This window comes from Cyprinodon variegatus, unplaced genomic scaffold (assembly GCF_000732505.1).
Source record: "Cyprinodon variegatus isolate N-32 unplaced genomic scaffold, C_variegatus-1.0 Scaffold130, whole genome shotgun sequence".
NCBI classification, from domain to species: Eukaryota; Metazoa; Chordata; class Actinopteri; order Cyprinodontiformes; family Cyprinodontidae; genus Cyprinodon; species Cyprinodon variegatus.
This window is the reverse complement of record NW_015150583.1, coordinates 868,997-884,798: the sequence shown is the minus strand read 5'-3', so window position 1 is coordinate 884,798 and position 15,802 is coordinate 868,997. Positions and strand designations below refer to the sequence as shown.

Sequence of the window (15,802 nt, the reverse complement as noted above, 5' to 3'; positions counted from 1 at the left end):
GTGTGCCTGGCTGTTTGTTCCCTGGACTGGGCCGCCTTTTATAGCTGCTTTTTGTATCTCTGCTTCTGTCTCCTTGAACCCCAGTCGGATTCGGCAGATGGCTGCTCACACTGAGCCTGGTTCTGCTGGAGGTTTCTTCCTGTTAAAAGGGAGTTTTTCCTCTCCACTGCCACTACAAGCATGCTTAGTGTGAGGGATTGCCTTTGAGTCAATGAGTAGATGCAATCAACTGGTTTTCCTTAGATATAAAACTTTGAATCAGTTTGACTGTATGGTCTGGTAAAATGTAAAGTGCCCTGAGATGACATGTGTTGTGAATTGGCGCTATAAAAATAAACTAAATTGAATTTAAAATTATTTAAAATTATTTTTACAGAAACGTATGTCCATAAAAAGCAAAGGACAGTAAAACAGCCCAGTGCTTGGCCTGTACTTCTTTCACATAAATGACTGCATCATTGTGAGCTGGTATGTAGGCTCCTTTGCTGACATGCCAAGGAAGTGTAAGTTGCTTTGACATTAACCTTGAACCTGTCACTATTATTTGTGCTGGTTTCTGATTTCCTTCGACAGTGTACCACGGATCCTTTATGAGATTTAGGTCAGGAGATTTTTTTGGTTAGAAGAAATTTCTGGAAGCTACAACATGTCAAAATAATTCCTATAGTAATCCGTTTCTCACCTCAGTTCAAATAACACCACACAAGTTGTATTAGACAAAATGGAACAGAAGGCGATCTGGGAACCGTGGAACAAAAGGTTGTGTTACTTAATTATAAATACTTGATTCACTTTAGCAGATATATTAAAGTATAACCCAGCTGCTTGGCCAAATATGTGCAGATAACCCCGGGTGATCTTTTCTGCAGAGCTGTTGTTGAACATGAACATTTCTTATATTGCATAATACCTTCCTTTTATTTTCCAATGTATGGAAAACTCCACAACTGTAAGCAGTTTCCAAGTGTTTAACTGAAAACTGGCCTTATTTATATTTCCTGCTTTTGTATTGGAGCTTGAAGTAAACTATTGGTTTTAATCACTTTTCACATTTTCGAATGACAGTGGTCTGGTAGATGGGGAGTGTTACTCTAGAGTTACTCTAACAATTACAGAGTTTTATAATAATCTTTGAAACATGAACTACCATTACAGTGGCCATTTTCTGCTATAGAAGATCTGCTTCAATGAAGATAAATTGGCCTTTACAATGGTTTTGTAATTTAAATAGCTCACACTAAAATTTACATGGATTTTTTTGCAACTAATTATTTAGTTAACAATAACATTGTATTAGCTTGTGTACAGTGATTTCAGAGGTTTAATAACATGTTTATGCAATTGTCTGTCATATGATACCTACGATGTGCTGTGTTATACTGTGTGTGTGTCACTATATATGCTATTAACTGATATTAAGGTGATTTTACATGGATGTTCACTATTTAGAGCTGTTGATTTGGAGTGCACTTAGCATAGTTTAATATTCCTTTCTTCCATGAAGTAGAACTAGGCCCTCTCTGTGCATGTTTCTAGAGCCTTTTATGTGGAACAGTGGGTGGTCCCAGTGCTGAGGGCCACTCCCTCTACAGGTCCCCTCCCTTGCAGTCCCCTCCCTCTGTGAACGAGGAGCCCTACCCAGCACCAAGTCCAACCACTTGGCTTAACTCAGAGTAGAAGCCACACAGAGGAGGAAAAAAAACAAAAAACAAAGTAGAGGCTTAAATCAACTCAGAGAAGGGAGGGATAGAGGGAGGAGGGGAGAGAAAACGCCCTGGAAGTCTAGCTGGTAAAGAAATAGGAAAACAGAGACAGACTCCTGACAGACTGCAAACTTGTGGCAGTGTGCAAAGTGCTCTACTTGGGGCGAAGGTGAGAAGACATGTTTTCAAGGATGCTCAAGCGGGTGTGAGGCTTCTTTGGCGCAAAGATTGCGCACAGGTAAGGAATTTATATATATATGTATTTTTATTTATTTCCTTTTTTAGGGTACTGTGAAGTTTAGCAAACTTTTTTGTTACTTTATAGTTATCAGGCTATCAGATTAAGTAGTTCAATAAATTCTAACAGCTTAGTTGCAAAAGTGTTTGTTTTATCAGTCTGCATAGCTTTATTTTATCAAGAGTCGACTGTCGACTGATTGTTTAGTGTTTGCTGTAAGATTGCATTGACAGTGCCCTGCTTTATGAAATGTGTTAATCTACTCTCACATATTGTGGTATTTTAAAAAGAAGTGGTTATTTTTCTAAAGAAAGTTCTGTGAAGATTTGATTTTTTTATTGTATTTCTGCTTTTTTGTGTAAGGTAAAATAAAATAGGTGTGGATCCCATTGCACACTTGAAACCTCATTTAAATTAAAAGTGGGTGTGTACTCGCAGCTACATGAATGCTGAGGTTCCAACTGCAGTGGCGCACTTTATTTTACCTTAATAGAGGTAGAACAAGTACAAAAGTTTTAAATAAACCTTTTCAAAAATGTAAGTTATTTCAGAAATAAAGATAGGGAATCTATAAGATGAATAATTCTGAACTGGTTAGATAATTAAATGCATCTCTGCATACATACATATGACATGTATGCAAAATCTGTATCCTCATTGCTAGAAAATAACTCTAAAAAGGATTTTCCAGTTGAAATTATGTTCCAGTAAATGGATAGAAAATAATCAGGTTGCGTTTATGATTTAATTTTTCATTTTCATTTTTCTTACTCCACCTTTTGTTATGTTGCGAAAAGTGAAGGTACTTCCCTTTTAAAGCCTGCAGCAACAAGTTTGGGTGTGGATCTCTCTCCTTCACCTCCCTTCTCCTACTTCTTTTTTTTTTTTTCCTCTCCCTTCTTGTCTCTGTAGAGAGGCGCACCCTTTTACAGACAAAAAAAAAGCAGCCCATACACACTATAGCAGTTGTAGTTGAACTCTTTCAACATCCTGAGTATACATAAGGGGGCATGTTGACTGATGTTAACTTTTCTCTTTTAAGTTTTTGTTTTATGGTTTTTTGTTATAGATGTTTTTTATGAAACATGGAATGTCTGTGTAGTCTTTTTTTATAGCAAATATTAACTTAAAAGCATACATTGAAAACACTAAACCAGAGAAAAATATATACTTTTTTCCCCCAACTTGGGTTACTTAACCTGGGCTCCATGCCAGGGTGTATGGGGGGAAAAGACGGGAGGAAGACAGGGAGAGAGAGTCAGAGAGCGTGTTGGTGAGGGGGTGGGCGGTTCTGGGGTGAGGAGGGGAGTTATGGAATGTAGTGGTTTGGAAAAGACAAGCTAATTGAAACCAGGTTTGAGGCATAGAAAAGGGGAGCAACGACTTAGCACTTTGGGAGGATGAGTGAAAACTCTTTCAGAAATCCAAACTTGGACGTTTTCAGATGATCTATGTGAACCTCATATTCTTCTATGTTTAAACATACATTGCTACTTAATCTCCTCACCATGCTTGAGATGAAGCACTGTTTGAATTGTGGAAACAAGACTAGATAAAAAAGAACACTGATTTTTTTTTTTGCTATACCTTACTTAGCATTCAGATTTCAACGCGTACCGTTGCCCGTCGTCCACAGCTCCTCCACTGCCACACCCAAAAATTCTGAGCTGCTTTTTGCTCCACCCTGTTCACCATTTTCTACCACGTATGCCAAACTAACGCTTAGTGCCCCGCAGCCGTAAATGTCTGGCAGGTCTCAAATTGTTCTTGTCAAGTTGATTGATTGAAACAAGCACTACTGAAACAGCCAAATTGTCACAGTGATCTAAAAAGTATTTTGAGCTGTTCTGTTGTTTCCTGTTGTTTCCTTTTAGCTAAGAAAGTAAAAAAGATGTTTGAGTTGGTTTGAAAATAACTGAGCAGCCATGGACTTAAAATTAAGGATAGTGAGGCCTTGTCAGGTTGTGAAATATTTTGTTCCAACCGTTAGGTGCTGAAATGCTTGTTAGTTAAAAGGGCCCCATCATAGCCAAGGGCGGATACTGTTTGTTCAAACATGCACCATCTCCAAATGCAGCAGCACACTGTGTTATCTTAAAAAAAAAAAAAAAAAACATACCAAGAATACCACAAGATGACATTTTTGTATGTCTTTATTGACAGTTTGTAGTTTTTCTCATGCTAAGTTGGTTTACTGTGCCCCTTTAGAGGCCCAGTGAGAAGGCTGTGTCTTATGATTGCTGAGAACTCTGACTTGTATTAAGCCGTTTGTCAGGTCGCTACATCAGATACAGCTGCACGCTCTGTTTGGGTGCTGCTGATTGACAACAGGAACGAGAGAAGTGATATTTCTAATGCTCTCCAGAGTGAAACTTAAGGAAACTGGTCTTCAGCACACTTCCTTTGCTGTTTCCTTGAGGGTTTGTTGACTGGGCGGTTGCAAGAAGAAGCTTTGTGAGTTGACATATTAAAAAGAAGGTAGACAAATGCTCTGAAAAAGAGGAAAGAAGAGAAATCTGTGGATTTGTTTTTCACTTGATCCTAGAGTACTACATCTCCAGCAGACACTATTTTAGAGGTACATTTTTGTGCCATTTCTGTTACAGATAAGTTCAGAATGTGCGTTTGGGAAGTTTCTTTTGGCAATCCACACAGCAGCCACTCCCTTTTCACCTATCCAGCGTTGGTTTGGATTGTTGGATCCTAAGGAGCCCTTGTTGTTACTCTTGCTTGTCTTATCACTGAAAAATTGTGTTTTGAAATATGATCCAGTCAGAAAAGGTCTCCCCCACGCATGTGCATTCAGTTGATAATTGTTTATAGTAGTTTTTTTTTATTATTTGGCTGAAACTTTTTCAGCAGCCTTTTTCTTTTGCGCTCATAACTTTATAACTTGCACTGCTGCTCATCCAAACATCTGTTCCACAGAATCATCCAGAACAATAAATCTTATACAAGTGTTGCTTAACTGTACAATCTTACCTGGCTCCTCGCTTTTAAACCTGTCATGTTTCCTCATGCAAGGAGCAACATGCAGCATCTGTTAGTGAAACTATTAGTAGGAAGGAATGGGGTCCAGTATTTCAGCGAGCAAGGCACGGAATGCAACGTTTGGAATGCATTCAATGTTGTTTAGGTTTTCAGTCAAGGTTGGCTCAGCTCGTCGTCTAAAATGCTGTCTTAAGTTCAACAGATCTTAACTCAAAGCTCTTTATACAAATACATATCATGGACTTTGCTTAGGCTGTGAATTCAGTAGCTAAGAAATGTATGTATCTATAAACATATACATTCTGTTGCCACCTAGCTTTATTTATAATCCCTTTGTCCTCTGTTCCGTCAAGGGCTTTACATTATTTTTACTTTAAACACCAGTTGAGGTAAGATTAAACATTTTGATAATTAATTGCCTTAAAGCTGAAAAACATGCATACCCTTATATGTATGCTTTTTTATGAGTATGATCCTGTTTTAAAATGCATTGTCCTTTCTGCCTTTTTGATGTTACTAGGTATGTCATAAAAAAGCATTGTTTTTTTTATGTATGCATAGGTAGGAAAAGGCATTTTGTTTCTCATAATTTAGAAAACAAACCTAAAGCTATTTTCTTTTAAATACCTTTAATGCTGTTGTTATCTACTGTTATTTTATTTCACTTTCTTCCCCTTTGATACAACTTAGGAATGTTTATACTTGTGTCATGAGCACAATTGGTTTTAACACTTTTCTTTAAAAGGATGGAAATAACCTCCTGAAAAATGGATGTACATATGAAAAAAAAAAAAAAAGCAGGAAACATTTATGAGAGAATATTTAAAGCAAGCCGCCTACGCCCCGCTTTGTTGTCTGCAGGTGGGACACACAACAAAGTTCAAATAAGGAGGGAGCTCTCAGTTACATCATTCCTCCTCATCTAATGTAAGATACATAGGTCTGAGTTTTCCATTGGTTATGACATAGCACCAAAGACTGAGTTACAGACATAATTAGATGAATTAGTTGATCTTGTTTGTGATGTTGTAAAAGAAAGAGAAGGACTTCTTAGTTTTTCCATTTGTCAGACTCCTGCCAAAGTTCCAATAGTTTAACAAGCAGCCAACCATTCTGGTGTCAGCAGACAGGCTTTGGTCTTATACAGGACTTGTGGTTTTCTTCGGGGAATGGGAGCACTGCGAGCAGAAAGGAACCATTTATTTTGATGGTCATTCCTTTTTATATGTGTCATACATGCATAGCCTATCTGCTTCTTTGAGGAATGACCGCAGGCTGAGGCCTGCTGAGTCTCTTTTTGTGTTTGTTTTACTTGCTGCGTCAAACACCAATGCGGCAAAAGGAAACAGGGAGACCATTCTGTTTTGACAACAACACTTATTTGCTCACTTCTCCAAGTCCCCTCTTTGTCTCACTGCTCACAGGACTTTCTCTATTTGCTCATAATCAAATCTTATCTTTCCTCAACATTACTGTGCTTGATATATACTAAGCAGTGAGATGTAATAAGTGTCACATTGCTTCCCTTCTCTGTGCACCAAATTGATTAGATTTGGCAATCAAACAGGCCGAATAGCTTTCATTTCCTTCATCACTTTTCGCCACATTGTGACCTGCTTATGTGAAAATTATGACGGCTAAACTGATACGTGCTGCAGGAGTTTGGAAAACTGGTTTAAATGAAACTGAAAGCCTCTAAAAGATATTCTTATCAAAAATATGATCAGAGATTTAAGTTAAATGATAACCAGTTGGTGCCTTGTGTTAGTTTATAGAAATTATGCTGTTTTGTGCCATTTGGATCACATATCCAGCTGGAAGTGGGGCTCTTGTTTATCTGTGTATAACCTAGAATTTTAGGGGGTGTGGTGGGCCCACTTGCAGAGGTGGGAGCGACTGAGCAGAGTATGGGGTGGGCGGGAAGCAATGAAGCTGGAATCAGTGTGAGAGAGAAAGAGGGACATTTCTGTGCAGTTAGTCACTGTAGGGAGAGGCTGGGCTCTCTTCCAGTTGGCCTGACAGCTCTATCAAGGAATGTGTGTGACTAGAGGCCTGGGTGGGGTTGCACAGTAAGCGCCTCACTCTGCAAGCAACATATAGGCAAAGCAACATTTTCTTCATCTGTCTTGTGTAATATACTGTCTCTATGCGCAGTTCCATGTAATTTTTTTATTAGGTCATTCTCACTACTGGTGCATGCATCAAATCTTATGGTTTGGGTATAACCAAGGCTAAAAAATGCTGTGGGAACCTCTTTGGAGATTAATGATTGAGCTTACTTCCATCCCATTTTATTTATTAGATTGTTACTCATGTATTTTAAGGGTTTAGTCAGACAGTATCCAAATGACTCTTCCTAAGGCCGTCTGATTCACACCTTTCTGTAACAGGAGGATGGACTGGAAAGTGTACACAGCTGCTGTGTGTATCCCAACACAAATATAACTGAGTACTGAGTACCGGATATGTTTAAATCAGCAATTTGGAACACCAAAAATTAAGCTTGTGATATTAATTGGTAAAATAGATAAATAAGCAACAAGAAGTCTCTTTGTCAAATCATGGCTTTTAAGTTACATTTTATTTTATTTGTATTAAGGTGCATTGCACAAAAAGTTTAGCACATGACTATTGAGAGAATGTTTTTTTCTTGAAAAACCCTGCTATTTAGCATTTTTTAAATCTAAGTAATGGACAGAGTGGCTTACAATGAAAATAGGATATTGTCCAGAAGAACTTTAATAAGAGAGTTAGGGAGTTATTTGACAATATCGACATGTTCCCACTGATAGATGCCTTTCTATACTCGCAGCAAGCTGAGTTCTGTTTGTTCTCTAATTCACAAAAAGAAGGCTTTGTTTCACAATATGTCACAATGTTGACATGATGAATCCGCATAAGACCTTTAAGAAATCCGGCTAGTTGAGGCAGGTAGATGGAAGACTGACTTGGCTACTGAAGCTGAAGATCAGAATGATAAATGTGAATGCTGCAACAATTGATTTTTAAAGCCAGCTGGGATCCCGTGACTGGCCCTCAATGGTTTTCTACTTCTCAGTCACAAACTCAACAATAAAAATAAAACAGAAAAAATTAAGTTTAACATTAAACTTAACCATAACATTTAGTGGAAAAGATGTCAACTTTTCTCCCTACATCCTAAAAAAAGGGCCACAAGATGCAGGTTTTTAGATTTATGCAAAAGGCATTTTTGCATGCTTAGTTAGCTGGGCCAGTATTGGTATTGCTGGTTCTTTGAGCATGAAGGTCTCTACTTGGTGATTAATCATCATATGAGTTATCCAGAAAAACCTTAAAGAATTGTGTCTTTAACTGAGGCATCTCGTGATGCAACACCAATGTAATTTTCTTACCTATGTACTGTAACTGAAGAAGGCATCTTGTTATCCTGCTGGAGTATTGACAGACTTTTTTGCAGCCTTAACCTCATTAAGGTTATTTAGAAGTATGTTTACAAATTCCTCACTAACCCCAATTCTGTTTTGTATTGTTTTCTAACAGAAGTAAAAAAAGAAGAATACAAGAAGCAGACTGAAGCCCTTTGATTTGCTTGAGCAGTCCAAGGTATGTGTCCTCAAACATGTCAGGGATTGTCTCACAACACCCTTGACTTGTTCAAAGAAAGTTAACTTACATACTGTTAATCTCACCACTCTAACAATCTGTTATGTGACTGGATGAAAAACTACTTTTGCATTGTCTTTTTTAAGGCCGCCTTTGAACCTTAATGGTCATGGCTGCTCTGTTTAGCTGTGTAAAACATTGCTGCCTGACATTTGGCTCCTCTTCAAGAGACCACCTGTTCAACTTAAAGCCTTCTTATAAAACAGCTCATAAGCCTGCCAAGGTTGTGCTGTTTACTTGGGTTCCACACAAAACCTTAAAAACAAAATAAAAATATGAACAACTTCTTGTGGGTAAACAAGAAGGCATGGACACCCAGAATTTTCTGTGGTTGCGCTTTATTATCAGAAGCTTCAGTCTGTCTAGCTTCCCCACGCCCCCTCTTCCCAGCACACATACCAGATCGTAATAAAACATGACAGACAAGCTTGTCAGACTCCCCCTGCTTTCATTGTCACATCATTTATGGTTTGCTTCAAAGCTCTTAGTTATAAAAAAACACATCTTATGAGGGAAGTTAATTTGAATGTCATGTTGTCTGAACAGTTAGAGTCACCCACTGCATGCTTGTCTTATGATTTCGAGAACAAAGCCGTATTTATTCACCCAATGTGGAGCAAATTCTCTATCAAATCATGTGATTATCCTAGATCAAGTTTATGGATTACCATTTTTCAAATCTTATTTTGTGTAATCAAAAACCATAAATTGCCCTAAAATATATCAAGGATTAGTAAAGGAAGGGTACCCAAGACAAAGTTTGTTCACAGAAAAAAGGGGGGAAAAAAAGAGTAAAAGAATCATATCCACTGGACCCTGTGCATTGCGGTAATGCATCTGAAAGATTTACTGAAAGATTTAGATAGAGAAACAAATATGGATACAAAGTTGATTCATGGGCCTTGTCCTTAGAGTGTCCTTAGAGTGAAATTTCGAGATAAAAATACAAAAATAAATGTTTGAGTTTCTTAATAGGTTCTTTAGCAATAAGCATTAAGCGTAAAAATATATATTTATACTAGTGAAGTTTGGATGTAGATGTTTGGGATATACACACGTTTAATTGTGTTTGTTAAAAACAAAGTGAACAGAATTGTTTTTTTAATACTTTTTAGTTTAGCAGTATATTTATGCTTTAAGTGCATTTAATCTAAGAAAAAAAATACTTCACTTTTCTGGCTAAAGTTAACCATAACACTGTTTTTTATCTTCTCCATAGTGACACAACAAAGAGTTAAATTGATACTTTAGTGGGGATACACAGAGTGAGATAAATTGAAGAAGGGAAGAATTAAGCAGTTGTACTCACATTTAGTTTTATCTGTATCATAAACACTAAGCCACTCTAAACTAACATACATTTCATTGGTGGTGGGGTGTGCAACTCAGTCCTTGGGTGTGCTACTTATTCCAGGCTATTGGAAAAAGGCTATTTTAAACAGAGAGGTTAACAAGGTTTAAGGTTACCTCAAAGCATTGCATGCATCCCTGTGTCCGCAGGGTCTCAGAGCCAGTCTATTAATTCACTTGTGTAAAGGTGCATCTTTACCCTTCAACAGTGCCCCAAAAGCTAGTTAGACTAATCTGGTACTGGTGCCGCTGTATAGTACCACTGACTCAGGGGCTACAAGACAAATATTCCCATTTATGCAGCATTGCATTATGTTTAAACTATATAACATTAAATTATTCTCCACAGCACCACACAATACAATGACTTGATGATTAACGAGTTCAGTGGTTGGCAAGCAAAGTTCAACAACTTGCCTTACCCATTCTCTCTGTCTTTCAAAGTTCCAAGTAGAAAACTGTCAATTTTTGTACATTTAGCAGCGTCTGTTTCCAGAGCTTTTCTCTTTAATGTTGATTTTTTTCTGCGCCATCCTTGCTCCGTTTACCCTCCAACTTAAAGACACCATTGACCGTCTGAGTGCACCGACATGTTGCATCAGGGGAAAAAAAAGCTGTCAGTGTAGGCTGAGGTAGCCCAGGGATGGTGGTAGACATGCAGGGGATCTACTCACAGAATACAAAAAAAAAACATCAAGAGCCCTTGTGGCCCAAAAATAAGACCGGCCCATCTGGAACTTTCCAGGTCCTTCCAATTAACCCCTCCAGGCCTGGTGCTTACCTTCATGTCAATGACTTTCATCAAAATTTGTGATAACTGGTTACAGACCTTTTAATATTGATTTGAAAGAACTTTGACACTCATCTTTGCAGAATTCTTTATAATTAAACTAGACTGTTTTCAGTCTGAGTTACTTGTTTTGAATCCTGGCACTCCAGAGATATAAGTCTTTTTTTTGGCTAGTTCACCTCAAAACCTTTAATTTAAAGGTGGATTTGCTAGAGTGCTTCTGAGCATTGTCCTCTAGCATAAACCATATATACCATGAGCTTGACTTAAAGTTAATAGCTGATGGCTGAACAATCTCATTCAAGGCTTTTTACAAGAAAGTACATGTCATTTTTCGATCAGTTATGACTATTCATTAAAGTTCTTGAAGTTGCATGATACAATATAAGTTTTGACGCTGAAATATTCTTTACTATATACCAAATGTTATGAAAGACACACCTTTCAAAATGTTTCACTATTGTCTCATGGATCTAGATTATACTTATAGCTAAGAGAGAGACTTTAAAGAAAATGTATAATTTTACCTTTTTTTAATCAAATAAAATCAATAATGTATTCCCTCCTAAATATCCTTTTATTTACTCACATGAATTTGAAATTGTTATGAATGAATCTGATCTCAAGACAGAATTTCCACAAACAGTCTAACCCGATTTTTACAGGAGGAAAGGAAGACAATCTTTACTTACATGAAGGGACAGAAACAATTTACATAAACAATAAATTTGAACAATTACTTGATTTCCACTACCATTTGTCAATCTGATTATTTATTTTCAAAAATAATAGTTTACATTCACATATTTGGGAACATGTATGTTCTCTGCTCAGCTTTCTGCAGTGTATGTTTCTGTAAAGCTGAACACCATCATTGTTTAATTTATTGAGCTTGGTGTAGGCATATGATTTGAATGCTTTCCACAGGGCAAGGTGTGGTCTTACTCCACCTAAATTTACAAAACATAGCCCAGCATTATTCCAAAAGAAGGTAGTTGGCACTATGGTTCTTTTAGGTAGTGGAAGCTGTGTGGTCAATTGAGATTTAACACCACCTAGTGTTCATATGTGGGTCTTTTGAACCAGTTTATCTTTATCACATTTTTTTTGTTCTAATGAGAAATACTTGAAATAAATTATTGAATATATTTTTTCTCATTCTTTTCGTTTTTTTTTTTTTTTTTTTTTTTTTTTTTTTTTTTTTTTTTTTCTTTAGGAAAACAGCATCACTATTTTTCTCTCACCAGGGCTGGATTACAGGAAAACAAATAAAGGTAACATCATAGTATCTACATCTATTTATTTGAGACTGAAAAATCAGGCTCAGAATACCTAAATCAGTTGACACGAAAAGGCCCAAAACTACAACATTGATAAGGTGATGCTAACCTAAACAATATCTTTTCCTTTTCCAGAGTTTTTATTGTTCTGTAAATACTGTAATTTTTCAGTTGAATGAAAATATAAAAAAATGCCAAACATCAAACTTGATATGATTTCAAAGGAGTCTCTAAACATTCATTTTAAAGTTGTATTTGTATTTGTACATGTGTTTTGATCACCTTTTACAGATGGCTGACGAAGATGATACCAGGGAAGTACTCTTTCAGGATTGGGAGGGTCCTGATAAAACTGGCTTGACCATTGAACACACAAGTGGAGGGGAGCTCTTAGTCAAGGAGGTGAAAGGAGAGTCCCCTGCAGCACGATCTGGAAAAGTATATGAAGGTAGTACATTATTGTAGTGTCTTTCATCAATTGTGAAGTTGTTTCTTTCACCAGGCATTGTGTTATACACTTGATTTTTTAAAGCAAACATTCATGCTCATTCGTAGGTGATCAGATCGTTGGTGCAACTATCTACTTTGAAAATATGAGCTCAGAAGAGACAGCAGATTTACTGAAAACATTGAACAAACACAAAGTTGGACTAAAGCTACAAAACAAAGGTGATAAATCCCCTTGCTACTCACCATTGAACACACCATGTCGTTCTCCAATGGGAACTCTTACATGGGAAGGGAAGACACAGTTTGGAGGATCCAGTCCAGAAGTAATTCTGGTAAGTTTTATTATTCAGCTGATCATTTATTAACCAAACATTTAGAGATACTTTGAACCATTGCTATATCAAATATGACCCTGTTCTCTATATCATAATACACCTATTTGTATTCTGATACAGAGTGGAGAGGATGAGGACTACAAGAGGATATACACAAAAAAAATTAAACCGAGGCTGAAATCTGAAGACCTTGCAGAGGGAGTGGATGTTCGTACAGAGCGGCATAGCAGCACCAGCAGTGATGGCAGTACGATTACAACCATCACTCGACGTATCACTACGTACACAGTGGAAATGCCAAGTGGTGTAAGTGAGAAACTAGAACTTTCAAGCCCAGACTTCAAAGGACAAAGACATGAATCTGGAGATGGCTCTCCACGTGTCAGAATCTTGCATGGAAGCCCTTTATCAAAAGTGGAGGCAGAAGAGGGTGTTTTTGAACCATACAGTGTGACCCACACTGGAGCTAAAGGTATCTCATCAGAAACACACAGGGGTAGTAGTGGAGATCAGTCAAAGACAATTATAATGTCAAAGGATGTCAGATTTAAAGGACCTAACTTTGGAGTAATAGGCCATGAAGGCTCTAAAGTCTTCAGAGAAACTGAAGAAGATGAAGCTGGAAGCATAGATGAGTCAAAAACACAAACTATATTAGGTAAAACATTAGGAACCAAAGTAGAAATTGCCAATTCTGATTTAAAGTCTGGCAAAGAAGAAGTCAGTTTTAAAAGGCCTAATGTAAAGATATCATCATTAAACACCACAACCCCTGGTCAAGGCAGCACAGAAGTGTCAAAAGAAATTGACATAAAAGGTCCAAAAGTTGACACTGAAGGAAAAAGCATGTCCCAAATTACAATGCCATCAGTTAACTTAAAAGGTCCAAAGGCTGATGTCCCAGATATTGATATCGACTTCAAAAAGGCAGGTATTAATGTAAAAGCACCAGATGTTGACTTTGGAGGACAGGATGCAAAACTGAAAGGAGCAAAGATAACCATGCCGGATGTTGATTTCAACTTGAAAGGTACAAAAATAATAAGTAACATGGATGTTTCAACACCGAAGACAGAAGTAGACATTAAAACAACAGAAATTGACATTAAAGGTCCAGAAATTGATACTGAAGGGTCAAAGGGTGAGATGCCTTCTATAAAAATGCCATCAGTAAACTTAAAAGGTCCAAAAGGTGGTGTTACAGATAAACTTAACCTAACAGGCCAGAAAGGGAGTGTTGATGTTAAACTGCCAAACATAGAAGGAGATATAAAGGGTCCAGATGTAGACATTGGAGGTCCAATTGTTGACTTAGAAGGCAAGAAAGGGGGTCCAAAATTCAAAATGCCATCATTTGGAATCAAAGGTGCCAAAGTAGAGGGTCAAGATGTTAATGTGGACCTTCCTAATGCAGATATTGATATGAAAGCACCAGATGTTGACATTGAGGGGGCAGACACAAAACTGGAAGGACCCAAATTTAACATGCCAAGCCTATCTGGACCAAACATATCCATTCCAGATGTTGATTTAGACTTAAAAGGCCCAAAATTCAAAGGTGATTTAGATGTTTCAACTCCAAAGTTAAAAGGAGATATTAATACACCAGGTATTGAAATAAAGGGTCCAGAAGTTGATATTGAAAGGTCAAAGGGAGGACTTGAAATGCCTTCCATAAAAATGCCATCCTTTGATCTCAAAGGTCCAAAGGGTGATGCTCCAGATGTTGACCTGAAACTGAAAGGTCCAAAAGTTGAAGGGGATGTTGATATTAAACTGCCAAAGTTTAAAGGCGATATGAAGGCACCAGATGTGGACATTGAAGGGCCAGATTTTGATATTGAGGGGCCCAAAGCTGGACTCAAAATGCCTAAATTTAAAATGCCATCATTTGGAATGAAAGGCCCCAAAGTAGAAGGTCCAGATGTTAATATTGACCTTCCCAAGACAGATATTGATGTGAAAGCACCAGATGTTGATATTGAAGGAGCGGATGTAAAAGTGAAAGGACCCAAATTCAATATGCCCAGCATATCTGGGCCAAAGATATCCATGCCGGATGTTGATCTAAACTTAAAAGGTCCAAATTTTAAGGGTGATGTAGATGTCTCAGCTTCAAAGATAAAAGGAGACATGAAAACACCTGAAGTTGACATTAAAGGTCCAGGAGTTGATATTGAAGGGCCAAAGGGAGGATTTCAAATGCCTTCTATTAAAGTGCCATCGTTAGATTTCAAAGGCCCGAAAGTTGATGTTCCAGAAGTTGATCTTAATCTGAAAGGCCCTAAAGTTGAAGGTGATGTGGATATTAAGCTACCAGAGATAAAAGGAGATATTAAGGGACCAGATGTGGACATTGAAGGTTCAGATATTGATATTGAGGGCCCCAAAGGGGGATTCAAAATGCCTAAATTTAAAATGCCATCATTTGGAATGAAAGGATCCAAAGCAGAAGGTCCAGATGTTGATATTGATCTTGAGCTTCCCAAGGCAGATATTGATGTGAAAGCACCAGATGTAGATATTGAAGGACCGGATGTAAATGTGAAAGGACCCAAATTCAACATGCCCAGCATATCTGGACCAAAGATATCCATGCCTGATGTTGATTTCAACTTAAAAGGCCCAAAATTCAAGGGTGATGTGGATGTTCAAGCTCCAAAGATAAAATCAGACATTAAAAAACCTGAAGTTGACTTTAAAGGTCCAGAAGTTGATATTGAAGGGCCAAAGGGGGGATTTGAAATGCCTTCCATTAAAATGCCATCATTAGATTTCAAAGGCCCTAAAGTTGAAGGTGATGTGGATGTTAAGCTACCAGAGATGAAAGGAGATATTGAGGGACCAGATGTGGACATTGAAAGTTCAGATATTGATATTGAGGGCCCCAAAGGTGGATTAAAAATGCCTAAATTTAAAATGCCGTCATTTGGAATGAAAGGATCCAAAGTAGAAGGACCAGATGTTGATGTTGATATTGACCATCCCAAGGCAGATATTGATGTGAAAGCACCAGATGT

The 15,802-nt window shown here is 37.6% G+C and overlaps 1 protein-coding gene across 1 annotated transcript in view; it reads left to right on the top strand.

The window, feature by feature from the left end:
- The first annotated feature begins 1,687 nt into the window (after nt 1–1,687).
- Nucleotides 1,688–15,802, top strand: part of LOC107085668 (neuroblast differentiation-associated protein AHNAK-like) — a 25,524-nt gene continuing 11,409 nt past the window's right edge. The window contains exons 1-6 of the mRNA XM_015376141.1: nt 1,688–1,941; nt 8,455–8,517; nt 11,934–11,991; nt 12,289–12,445; nt 12,553–12,779; nt 12,903–14,700. Of these exons, the coding sequence (XP_015231627.1) occupies nt 12,289–12,445; nt 12,553–12,779; nt 12,903–14,700 (2,182 nt within the window). The 5' untranslated portion in view covers nt 1,688–1,941; nt 8,455–8,517; nt 11,934–11,991. The remainder of the gene's footprint in view (nt 1,942–8,454; nt 8,518–11,933; nt 11,992–12,288; nt 12,446–12,552; nt 12,780–12,902; nt 14,701–15,802) is intronic.